At 45.5% G+C, this 13,359-nt stretch overlaps 1 protein-coding gene across 1 annotated transcript in view; it reads left to right on the top strand.

The window, feature by feature from the left end:
* MYO3B (myosin IIIB) overlaps window positions 1-13,359 on the top strand; it is a 291,721-nt gene that overhangs the window by 154,412 nt on the left and 123,950 nt on the right. The window contains exons 22-23 of the mRNA XM_083704157.1: window positions 3,949-4,037; window positions 4,707-4,836. Of these exons, the coding sequence (XP_083560283.1) occupies window positions 3,949-4,037; window positions 4,707-4,836 (219 nt within the window). The remainder of the gene's footprint in view (window positions 1-3,948; window positions 4,038-4,706; window positions 4,837-13,359) is intronic.

Genomic DNA, 13,359 nt, shown 5'->3' with positions numbered 1-13,359 from the left:
TTCTCCGTCTCTGGCTCTACGATTCTCAATCATGTCAGACATCATATATCCTTTCATCCATCAAGTACAGCTTTATTTGTGTACATATCTTTTGGAGCAGAACTCTTCTGATACAACAGAACTTTCCATCTTCTCGCTTCCCTTTCCCTCCTGAAAACCTATTCCTGGGGGTTAGGGGACTTCCACGCTTGTACCAGTTTACTTCTTTTCATGCTGCAGCTCTCAAAACATTTACACAAATTTTTAAACAGCAATCTGTAAAAAAAGTATAGGAACAAATAAAAATGATATCCCTTCCCTGACTATAGCAGGAAAAGAGAATCAAAAAAAGGCAAGGGACGTGGATGGCGCTGTGGGTTAAACTACAGAGCCTAGGGCTTGCGGATCAGAAGGTCGGCGGTTCGAATCCCCACGACGGGGTGAGCTCCCGTTGCTCGGTCCCTGCTCCTGCCAACCTAGCAGTTCGAAAGCACGTCAAAGTGCAAGTAGATAAACAGGTACCGCTCCGGCGGGAAGGTAAACGGCGTTTCTGTGCGCTGCTCTGGTTCGCCAGAAGCGGCTTAGTCATGCTGGCCACATGACCTGGAAGCTGTAAGCCGGCTCCCTCGGCCAATAAAGAGAGATGAGCGCCGCAACCCCAGAGTCGGCCATGACTGGACCTAATGGTCAGGGGTCCCTTTACCTTTACCTTACCCCACCAGTGGAAGTTCATTCTGCTTGTCCAGCAGCATCTCTGGATGTGAATGGTTATCTCTGACCAGACCACTGCGTTGGAAATAGTGAGTTAAAGAAAAAGCATGGGGTGATTCATGTCGCCGTTGCCGAAAATGACATGATCACGTGAAAGCATCTCCTTGAGGGCCCAACTGCTGTTTGCCGCATCCAGAAAATAAAATGTTAGAAAATCAGCATTTCCCATGAAAATTGAATATACAGAGCTTATTTGAGAGTAGCTCTGAAACTATTTTGCAATGTGAAGAGTGGATCACTTTGCAGTGACTCCTCTGGATCAAAAATGGTTGTGTGATTCAGGAATGGATTTGTGAGAGCAGCACAGAGATTTATTAATATTATTTTTGGCTACTTGTTTACTCTGTTGGCTTTGGCTGGCTCCCTACTAATTAAACAAAAACTGTTTGTTGCTACTCAATTTGTGCCAGCTGGTCAAACACTGGGAAATTTGCGCAGCCCACCCTAGACATCTGCTAATATTGGGACAACAAATTCTCTTTTCTACTTAGACTTCCTGCTCCAGTGGTGATAGCAGGAAAATAGACACTGGTGCTATTTCTGCTAATGTCTAAGCTGACTTTTTTTGACCTTACCCTATATATGTTAGTCAACTGTTGTCCTAAACCTAACTGTATATCAAATATGAAATAAATGTCAGATGAAAAAAATTAATGCAGTTGCATATGACATGGCAAAATTATTCAATAAAGCTGGCAGAATTAAGAAAGTTTGATCTTTGTGAAACATCTGGCCATTCTAAGCTTCAAAGGCCAAGTTTGTGAAACATCTGGCCATTCTAAGCTTTAAAGGCCTCTCCCCTTGCATAAACTGTCTTGCCACCCTTAATGCAACTACAGCAGCATAGGCGTTAAAAGGACAGAATTGTGAAACAATTATTTGCAGTTTTATTTTAATCTTTGGCATGTATTCAATGAACTGGGCTTTAGAGAAGTCATTCTTTTTCTCTGCCTTAATCCCAGCACTGCCACCATCAGTACAATGGGGATGATAATACTGACCAATCTGCCAGGACTTTTGTAGTGACTGCAACATAGCAGGGAGAGCCAAGGTGGTACTGCCTAGATATTGCTGCACTCCAGCTCTGGTTATAATTGTACACTGGTCAGTTGAAAACCTAATACAGTCGTACCTTGGAAGTCAAACAGAATCCATTCCAGCAGTCCGTTCAACTTCCAAAAAGTTCAGAAACCAAATTATGGCTTCTGATTGGCTGCAGAAGTTCCTGCAGCCAATCAGAGGCCATGGAAGCCCGGTCAGACATTGGGATTCCAAAGAACATTTACAAACCAGAACACTCACTCCCAGGTTTGCGGCGTTCGGGAGCCAAAATGTCCGAGTACCAAGGTGTTTGGGATTCCAGGTACTACTGTAAGGCTTAAAAAATCAGGACTCTTTCTAGGGAAACAAAGTGACATTAAAGATGTTGGAATTGTCCCGAAAGCTTGAAAAATACTGTGAAGTTTCACAGTTTTTATAATATGTTAACTAGTTGACCAAGAGTGGGGGAGAAGGACCTTTAGTCGTGTCAAGTCTAGAAGAACAAGGGGCCACACCAGTTTTATTTCTTTTATTGTGCTGGACCCTGCTTTCTTATGCAGGGACTTAATCCTGTAGCTTTCCCCTGGCTTTCCCCCACCCCAATCCAGTCTGGGGTTTGCTCCTGAACCCACAAGCCCCATGATGTGTCAGCATCCCCACCACCACAAGTCTTGACAACCTTGTTTTACAGGCCTTGCTCAAGATTAGCAAGGGACTTTGGCAAAAAAAAACCACAACACAACCCAAGGACAACACACCTTCTCCTCTGATGGCCTGGGAATCAGATTCAGAGGCTGAACCTGAGGAATCCCAGCCTGCACAGGATTCCCTGCCTCCAGAACCAGCTGAGCCAGGGCTGGGGCTTGAGCCTGAAGGGTCCTCACCTGTGCTGGGTCCTCAGGTGCAGGCACCAGCTGAGTCTGCTCTGGCTCCTGAGGTGATGGAGGACCCATTGCCTGCAGGTGCTCCACTCTCAGCCCTGTCAGGGGAAGCTGAGGTTGCCTCTGGGTCCGGTAAGAGGCTCAGGGCAGAGAGGCAGAGGGAACTAAGTTCCCGCAGGAGGAGTGCTCGCCTCCAGGCCACGAGAGGCGAGTCACCTGTGGACCGGGGCCACCCTATGCCTCGGGGCATATAAAAGCCAGCCAGCCCCAGTCCCAAGAGCAACATTGTTGGTAGCCTGTTCCTGCCTGCACCCTGTCCTGCTTTTCTGCCGGAACTCCTGACCTCCCCCGACTCCCTGCCTTGGACCCAGCTTCAGTTTTGATGGACTGCCGCCATACTGCACCCTCGACCTCGGACTGGACTCGGACGTCGCCTCTCGGTTAGCCCCCGGGACCAGCACATCTCCCTTCAGGCATCACTGAATACTGACTCCCTGAATTTCCAGAATCTTATACTTGTGGCTGTTGAATGGTTTCTTTAAATGTAAAGGTTTATCATTGTTCCACCCAATGTGTATGTCTTTGAGGGGCCAGAGCAAGCTAACGAGACCCAGCTTTACAGCTGTGAAACACAGCAGGTGCTGCTGAGTTGCATTGATTAAGTTGTGTCAGCAACTGGGTGTAGTATATAAGGAGCCCCACCTAGCTCTCCCATTACCCTGGGGGATGGGTTGGTGGTTGGGTCTGGTTTGTTGGTGTATTTAGTGTAAATGGAGTTTTTGTTTTTCTTATTAAAACCTTCTTTAAGTACTTTTTGAGTCCCTTTTTAATGCACGGTCTCCCCAGCAAGCTCTCTGCAGCGTTACCATACTGCAAATTGCCAACAGTGGCTTGTAGTAGGGCTGTGAGTAGTTCTAGAGATATATCCTAAATGTTGTAGCTTTGCTTTGTAAAGAAAATGTAAGGCAAAATAAGATGGATATTGGCAATCTCTGCGCTTTCCATAAATAGCTGGGAAGTGGTAGGAGGGTGACAGAAATGCGAGGGGAAAGTGACTTACCTGTTAGTTTGCTAGGATAATTCCTTTTCAAAGCAAACAGAAAGAAAGAGTCGTGAGAGATGTCAAGGAAAGAAGTGTGGGCTGCCGCCATTGCTGCAAAGAAAAACAGCATAGTTTGGATATGTGGGCAGGAAGCATCCACACATAATTGCCAAGGCCCGTCTGTGGTTCAGAGAATGGACTAGTAATTATGTTTCCTCTTCTTTAAACGATTAGATAAATTTGAAGATAATTTACGATGCAAGTACTTCTGGAGACCCAAGCGAGTGGAGCTGTGTTTTGGCATTCAACATTACGCTGGAAAGGTTGGCGCTATATATAACTTGATACAAGTCCAAATGCAGTATATGATCCAGTTTCTCTTAAAGTGCTTTCGGATCCTCTTTAACATTTTAAATGTGTTCATATTTCACTAATCTAGAAACTCTTTTTTTAAGAAACAAAACACCATGATAGCAGTGTTTGAGGATGTTCTAACCTCTACTGTCATGGTCTGGGGCAAGAAATACCCATTTTCTTGGATGCATGCAAGAAATGCATCCATTTTGAGCCTACAGTTGCTATTGACCTACCTGAACACACACACACACTAGCTTTTGACATTTGATATTTGTGTGGCTTTTGTGGGGCCACCTCTATTGTTTTATGTACGTTCCTTGGTTTGTTTTAAATCAGGCATCCCCAAACTCGGCCCTCCAGATGTTTTTTGGACTACAATTCCCAGCATCCATGACCACTGGTTCTGTTAGCTAGGGATGATGGGAGTTGTAGTCCCAAAATATCTGAAGGACCAAGTTGGGGGGTGCCTGTTTCAAATGGATTTCAAGATTATATGGTTGCAACCCACCCCGGGACCTTGTGATGAAGGGCAGGTGAGAAATTCCTTAAATAAAACAATAAATAACTATAGCTTTTAAATACACAGCAGACTTTTATAACGGCCGGTTTTGCTTTTAACCTCCAATATGGTATAGGTGCAATACGATGCTTATGGCTTCCTTGAGAAGAACAGAGACACTCTTCCTGCTGACATAGTGGTGGTCCTGAGGACTTCAGAGAACAGACTTCTCCAGCAGCTCTTTTCAAGTCCTTTAACCAAAACAGGTACTCCTTATCTTCTTCTTCTCTGGCGATCACTCGAAGCCAAGTAAGATTGTCTTCCATAAACATGGTTTTATCAGTGAGTCCATAAGTGACTGTGGAGGCCAATTCTGGATCCACGCGTCCTTCCGCAGTGGGGACATTGGTTTTCGGGTGGGAGTTGATCACAGTGAGGGTTCGCCAAAAGTGCCTTCCTCTTAGCACATTTCTCCCTTGCGTCCTGAGTTTGAGCGTCTTCAAAGCCCATGACACCTTTGGTAAAGGCTGTTCTTCAACTGGAGCACTAGCAGGCCAGTGGTTCCCGGTTGTCGGTGCTTATACTATTTTTTTAAGATTTGCCTTGAGAGAGTCTTTAAACCTCTTTTGTTGACCACCAGCGTTACGCTTTCCATTTTTAGGTTCAGAGGTCCATTTCAGGTCCATTACCATGTTGAACTGCAGGATGGATTTCTGCTTTCAATGCTCATGCAGAGATCCCCTGTGAATAATAATTTGTCAGTTCACTTCTGTGTTAGGAAAAAGTTCAGCATGTGTGTGAATGGGAAGCTCTTCTTGTGAGTGTGCCAAAAAGAAAAAAGAAAAATTCTCCTCTCTGTGGATTAGACAGCACGATTCTGTAACACACACCACATAAAGATAACCTGTACATATGCTCACTGTTGGAAGCAAACAGAGTCTGTCAGTAACCACTGCATGGAAGAAAAATAGTTCATTTCACAGTAAAAGCCTATCTGGGGCATAATAGAAATGATATATGGTACTTGTAAAAATACATGATGGCTCGTAGGTCTAACATGACATTGTTTTAATGAGTTGAAAAGACCAAGTAAATCACTTGTGATTAGAGAAGTTTAATGGAGGCAAGTCCTACTAGGAAACTGTGATTATGAGAGAAAGGTATCTCACGTGTTTGTTGTTTAATAGACAATCTCAGGATCACTGTTTAGAAGATGTCACAAGATATTTTGAAACAAGCTGAAGAGAATAGCATACTAGCGTCTTCCCAGGCCTGTTTTAGAGTTTATTTTCCTCCATGTTCTCTTCCTGCACATGTTTGGGGCGTGAGATTATGCCTGTTCCTCTTCAAACATGCTAGACATCAGTGTTCTCTGCAGGGAAAATGCGCAATGTGCCAGGGTGGCTGGATGCAAAAGGAGAGCTCTTGTGCCTTTAATAGCTGTGCAGAAAACAGATTTTCAACAGGTGTAGCTTTCATGGCAATATAGAATTATAGAATTGTAGAGCTGGAAGAGACCCTAATGGCCATCTAGTCTAGCCCCCTGCAATGCAGGAATCTCAACTGAAGCATCTATGGCAGATGATCATTCAACTGCTGCTTAAAAAACTCCGAGAAGGAGAGTTCACACCTCCAAAAGGAGTCCATCGCACTGTCGAACAGCTCTTACTGTCAGAAAGTTCTTCCTGATGTTGAGTCGGAATCTCCTTTCTTGCAACTTGAATCCATTGGTTTGCGTCCTACCCTCCAGAGCAGGAAAAAACAAGCTTGCTCCCTCTTCCGTGTTGACAGCCCTTGAGTTATTTGAAGATGGCTATCGTATCTCCTTTCAGTCTCCTCTTTTCCAGGCTAAATATACCAAACTGCCTCAACTGTTCCTCACAAGGCTTGGTTTCCAGATCCTTGGTCATTTTAGTGCCCCTCCTCTGCACACATTTCAGCTCATCAATATCCTTCTTAAATTGTGGTGCCCAGAACTGGACACAGTACTCCAGATGTGGTCTGACCAGGGCAGAATAGAGTTGGACTATTACTTCCCACGATCCACTTGATACTTCTGTTGTGGAACACAGGGACACCTGTGGGACGCAGGTGGCGCTGTGGGTTAAAGCACAGAGCCTAGAACTTGCCGATCAGAAGGTCGGCGGTTCGAATCCCTGCGACGGGGTGAGCTCCCATTGCTCAGTCCCTGCTCCTGCCAACCTAGCAGTTCAAAAGCACGTCAAAGTGCAAGTAGATAATTAGGTACTGCTCCAGCGGGAAGGTAAATGGCGTTTCTGTGCGCTGCTCTGGTTCACCAGAAGCGGCTTAGTCATGCTGGCCACGTGACGCCAGAAGCTGTACACCGACTCCCTCGGCCAATAAAGCAAGATGAGTGCCGCAACCCCAGAGTCGGTCACGACTGGACCTAATGGTCAGGGGCCCCTTTACCTTTACCTATTACTTCCCATGATCCACTTGATACTTCTGTTGTTGCAGCCTAGAATAGCATTAGCCTTTTTTTTTTTTTTTTTTTTTTGGCTGCTGCATCACACTGTTGACTCATGTTCACCTTGTGGTCTACTAAGACCCCTAGATCCTTTTCACATGTACTACTTGCAAGCCAGGTGTCTTATTCTTAATAGAGTGAGAGCCCTGCCCTCTTTTCTGCACCTGGTCACCCTAGGGCATACACAAATGGCTGTACAGGTGAGCTCTAACTGCTTGTTATCTACCACATGATTTGAGCCTACACATACTGGATTTCACATACTGGATTTCATACTGGGTCACATACTGCATTTCACATACTAGATTTCATAGGGACGCGGGTGGCGCTGTGGGTTAAACCACAGAGCCCTAGAACTTGCTGATCAGAAGGTCGGCGGTTCGAATCCCCGCGATGTGGTGAGCTCCCGTTGCTCGGTCCCTGCTCCTGCCAACCTAGCAGTTTGAAAGCTCGTCAAAGTGCAAGTAGATAAATAAGTACCGCTCTGGCGGGAAGGTAAACAGCATCTCTGTGTGCTGCTCTGGTTCGCCAGAAGCGGCTTGGTCATGCTGGCCACATGACCCAGAAGCTGTCTGCAGACAAACACCGGCTCCCTCGGCCTATAGAGCGAGATGAGCGCGCAACCCCAGAGTCGGTCACGACTGGACCTAATGGTCCCTTTACCTTTACCTTATACTGGATTTCACACATGCACTCCATGTTCAGACATTATGCCTGTGCATGGGCATCTGGAGGTGCCAAAATTAAGACAGGTTCACAGGTGAGGGAGGAAGACACATTTTCACTTTCCTGCTACGTGTTGGGAGAAGGTAGAGGACAGCATCATCTGAATGCATCCCTAGATTTCTCAAGGCAATCTTCATTGTCACAGTTGGAGCCTTCACATTTCTAAAATCCCATTGAGAACAGTTGATGCCAAGAAAAGCTGGGGGATATCAGTTTGGATAGGACAGGTGCCTCTTTGTTATGCTGATTCTTCCATAGAATTTGAGGGCTGCTGCTGCTGTAGCAATGCAGGGCTTACAGAAATCTTCAAAGTATTGCCAGATTTTTCTTAACTGTGTAGTTAACCCAAAGGGCTTGTAGTATTTGTGGTGCAAAGCAGAAAATCGACCATCAATTCCTGTGTGCAAAGCAGATTTATTGTAGAAAGTTTCTAGGGCGGGGGAATGAATCCAAAAAAGCAAACAAGTCTCAACAGTTCCTGTAACATTACACACACTTCAGAACTATGAACTACACATAATATAACTGAGACGACTGAGATGTTTCAGAACTCTTAAGTACATGTAATGTAATTGAAGCAAGAGAAGATGTTTTTTACCCCAAGAGCTCTGATGTATGTGAAATATAACTGAGCCAGTTGAGTCTTGCTTGTTTCTTTCGAGTGAGATTTTTTCCCCAGATGAAGAGCTTAGATATAGCTTGAAATGTATTGTGCTTGTTATAATGCCTTTCTGCAATAAATCTACTTCCTTCTTAATGTCAGACTGTTGATTTTCTAATTTGTGTTGCTAGAGCCTGACCCTCTTGTCAGACTACCGCAAATACTTTCATAGGGCTGCAAACCTATTTCAATTTTTAAAAGCTGATTAGCATGCTTTCTTCAGTGAATTGCATAGCCAATGAGTTTGTCTGAAATAATTAACTCAGGTACATAATGGAGAATGCAGCAAGGGACTGAGAAATAACCTGCTGGAGAAATTTTGTACAGTGGTACTTCGGGTTAAGAACCTAATTCGTTCTGGAGGTCCGTTCTTAACCTGAAACTGTTCTTAACCTGAAGCACCACTTTAGCTAATGGGGCCTCCCACTGCCGCCACGCAATTTCTGTTCTCATCCTGAAGCAAAGTTCTTAACCTGAGGTACTATTTCTGGGTTAGCGAAGTCTGTAACCTGAAGCGTCTGTAATCTGAAGCGTATGTAACCCAAGGTACCACTGTAGATGGATTTGTCCCCTTCACCTCAAATTGAGGGGCCGACCGCTTCGCACGTAAAAATGCCTGCCCTGCAAAGGGGTATGTGTGAGAGACATGGGTTTCCTTTACTGTTGTAAGCTTTGCCAGAGGCTTATATGTATGCCCAACTGAAATTATCAGCATGCACTAAAAGGTCTGTGAAGTTTTGTGAAGGCTACAGCTTCCATGGTTTTCTAAACTGTAAACTGCTTTGAGGTTTTGTTTTTTTTACAATCAAGCAGTATATAATTTTTTTGAAATAAAATAAAATAGATATGGTGAAGGTTGTGCCAATCTTGAGCCAAGGGCAGTGGGGCATATTCAGTTTCCTCTGCCATTTGCAGTCTGGATAGAAGTTCTGGTTGCTTCAAAGCTCACATGGGGCTTGTTGGTTGTTGCTGGCATCTGTCTGTCTCGAGAGAGAATGGAGTGCACCTCCAGGGGTGATTCCAAACCACTTTGTTAGTCGCACCAAGGTGGCCTCCCCAGGGCACAAGGAGTCTCAAAGCGGCTAACATTCTCCTTTCCCTTCCTCCCCCACAACAAACACTCTGTGAGGTGAGTGGGGCTGAGAGACTTCAGAGAAGTGTGACTAGCCCAAGGTCACCCAGCAGCTGCGTGTGGAGGAGCGGGGAAGCGAACCCTGTTCACCAGATTACGAGTCTACCGCTCTTAACCACTACACCACACTGAAGAGGAATGTTTTTGCCTGGCACATAAAGATACAATGGCACCAGGTGAGCCTCCCTGAAGAGAGCATTCCACAATTAGCGAGACTTGCTGCAAGGTTAGTGTTTACAGGACTGCAGTCTTACAATAGCAGAACTAAAAGACCCATTCTCATGAACTAAAAGACCCATTCTCATGTTGCTACCCTCCAGACCTCTCACGGAGGAGGCACACAAAGAAGGGCATCAGGTGATCGTTGGAGACTCGGGGTTTGGTTCATATGGGGAGAGGCAGTCTTTGAAGTATTGCAGCCCTGGGCTGTTTAAGGCTTTATAGATCAAAACCAGCTCTTTGAATTGGGCCCAGAAAAGAATTGGCAGCCAGTGCAGTTGGACCAGGATTGGTGCTATATGCTCAAACCATCTTTCCCCAGTGAGCAACCTGGCCACTGAATTCTGCACCGGCAGAAGTTTCTGAACCATCTTCAGAGGCAGCCCTGGGTTTAATGCATTGAAGAAGAGAAGAAGAATTTGGATTTGATACCCGCTTTATCACTACCCGAAGGAGTCTCAAAGCGGCTAACATTCTCCTTTCCCTTCCTCCCCCACAACAAACACTCTGTGAGTGGGGCTGAGAGACTTCAGAGAAGTGTGACTAGCCCAAGGTCACCCAGCAGCTGCATGTGGAGGAGCGGGGACACGAACGCAGTTCACCAGAATACAAGTCTACCGCTCTTAACCACTACACCACACTGGCTCTCCAGTGCAGGAATCTAACCTAGAGGGATACCAAAGCATAGACAACAAAAACTGGCCATCCTTGTCCAGATAAGGACACAGCTGGGCCACCAGCCGAAGCTGACGGATGCCACCAAGGCCACATGAACCTCAAGCGACAGCAATGGATCCAGGAGTAGCCCCAGAATGAGAACCCGCTCCTTCAGAGGGAGTGTGATCCCATAAAGAGCAGACAGCATCCTACCTATGCAGTCTAGGGAACCAACTACTAACAGTCCCTTGTAGTCTCATCTGAACTGATCTTAAGTCCCTTGGCCTTAACCCAGTCCACTGGATGAGACCTGGCATTCAGCAACAGCAGCCACTGTCCTGAGGGCTGGCTAATAGGACAGCCGAAATTCCCATGTTGGAGGAGGGGCTGGCACGCGGCGCAGTCACTAACTGCCTGTACCATGTGCCCCATACCCAGCCTGCCCCACCTCCCACTCCGTACCTCCCTGAACTGCTGCGACCAGGGGCTCCCCTGTTCTTCCAGCTCCTCCCTCCTCACTTTCCTGCCATTAAATATACAACAACAATAATTTGCTGTCCCTTTCATGACACCCCAAATCAGCCGCCTGAGATAGTCACCTCACTCTATCTAATAGTTGGGCCAACCCTGTGGGATGGAGATTTCATACATAAGTAGATAATAAAAACTGATGATGCAATTCAGTTTATTGCACCATTTTTTGTTGCTGTGCAGCATAGACAGTTTTGAAAATAAAAAAAGGGCCTCATTATACCACTGGTTAAATACATGGGGGCGGATTTTTGCATTTTCTAAGCTGAAACCCAGTAACTCCATTCTGTGTGAGAATGTACCACTAGGTGGTGCTATCACAGAGCAAAGAATTACTTTGAAAAGGATGGTCTCTAACAAAATATATTTTCTAAATATTGTTCTGGATAGGTGCTGGGGTTTTTTAAGTACTCCCTACCATGTTGACATCATCACAGAAAACATTTTGTTTGTTTGTGAGTATATTATTTACAGTGCACATTTACCCACTCGATTCAGCGAGACTTGCTCCAAGGTTAGTGTTTACAGGACTGCAGTCTTACTGAAGCAGCAGTAAACAAAATTAAAAAGGCAAACTCACTCTGTGAATGAAAGATTCTAATGTGACAACTTCTACAATAACATTAAACATATTAGTTCTAGGAGCCCATTGTTCATTTATTTATTGTTTTGAAATGTAAGGGAGAAGATGGTGTTTCAAATGTTGCAAAAAAATTGCAACACATGAACAAAAAGCAATCGGCCTGCTTTTGGGTTGGTTGCATCATTTAGTGCTCCTAAGCTCTAAGGATATGCAGGTGAGTAAAACAAAGTGAAATGCCGCAGAGCTACCTCTCCTGGGATTTCCACACTGGAAAATTACATTTAGATTTGGAGATCCTTTCTGGGCTAGGATGCACATTTATTTAAAGCTTCTCCCAGAGAATCTTGGGAACTGTAGTTTGCTGAGGGCCTGGAGAAGTATGGCTCTATCAGGAGGATACTACAGTTCCTGAGATTCTTTGGGGAAAGAAATGTGCATTGAAAGTCCTTTAGTTGTACTGTGTGGATCTGACCCCAGTCTGAAGCAGGGATATTTTTAGCTTGATACACCACAACCACCCCAGGTGCTTGCATTTATCATGACCAGATAAATGTAACAGATGAGCAGGAAAGAAAGAAAGCAACAGTAATCACTCTAGGTCTGAACTTGGTTCTCAGGGGAAACGGATAAGATGTTTCACAGCTGAAAATATAGCACTGTGCAGCACAAATTAGAACTGAACTGTGTGTTAATTCATCAGTGTGTGAAAAGAGTTCTAATGCACGAGGAAGGGATGTGGGTGGCGCTGTGGTCTAAACCACTGAGCCTCTTGGCCTTGCCAATCAGAAGGTCAGCAGTTTGAATCCCAGCGATAGAGCGAGCTCCCGTTGCTCTGCCCCAGCTCCTGCCAAATCTAGCAGTTCGAAAGCACACCAGTGCAAGTAGATAAATAGGTACTGCTGCGACGGGAAGGTAAATGGCGTTTAGTGCTGCTGGCCACATGACCCGGAAACCTGTCTGTGTACAAACACCGGCTCCCTTGGCCTGAAAGCAAGATGAGCGCCACAACCCCGTAGTCCCCTTTGACTGGACTTAACCACCCAGGGGTCCTTTACGGTTTTTAATGCATGAGGGGAAAGGTCTAGTTAGCCCTGCATTCTGTTTCCACTGGAAGCTTACAGGCAGAGCATAGGATGGCCTGATGAAAAAAGAGGACAGAGCTTCTGCACATTTAACAGTTATGTAACAGAGGGAATTTCAGCAGTTCATGAAAGCTGCAGCTGCTAAAATTCCCTCTTCTGCACAAATATTAAGGGGGCAGGAGTCCTGTCCATCTTTGCATTGGGCCACTCTATCAGGCTGTAAGGGCAACAGTGTTAAAGCTGTCAGGTTGCAATCAGTGGTGCAGCTAGGTAATTTTAGACCCATGACTTCATTGGGGGGGGGTGATAGGTTACAATTGTTTCTACGTTTTTGATATATTAAAGCAAAAAAAAAAAAGCAAAGCAAAATGCAGCTTGCCAACCCTGACGTAGGAAAAGCGTGTGCAGTCTTGCCATTTCAACTCACTTAAATCATAACACCATCTGTTTGCAAGCGCCCCCATCACCTGCCATTCTCTGGGTCCCATTTGCGGGTTCCTGGGCTTCATGTCTGAGTTCCAGTCCCAGTTGCACCACTGGTTGCAACCAAGAGACCACCAGTGTGGTGTAGTGGTTAAGAGCGGTAGACTCGTAATCTGGTGAACCAGGTTCGCTTCCCCACTCCTCCACATGCAGCTGCTGGGTGACCTTGGGCCAGTCACACTTTTCTGAAGTCTCTCAGCCCCACTCACCTCACAGAGTGTTTGTTG

Source organism: Podarcis gaigeae (assembly GCF_964106915.1).
Source record: "Podarcis gaigeae genome assembly, chromosome: 1".
Lineage (NCBI taxonomy): Eukaryota > Metazoa > Chordata > Lepidosauria > Squamata > Lacertidae > Podarcis > Podarcis gaigeae.
This window is presented reverse-complemented; position numbering and strand designations above follow the sequence as displayed.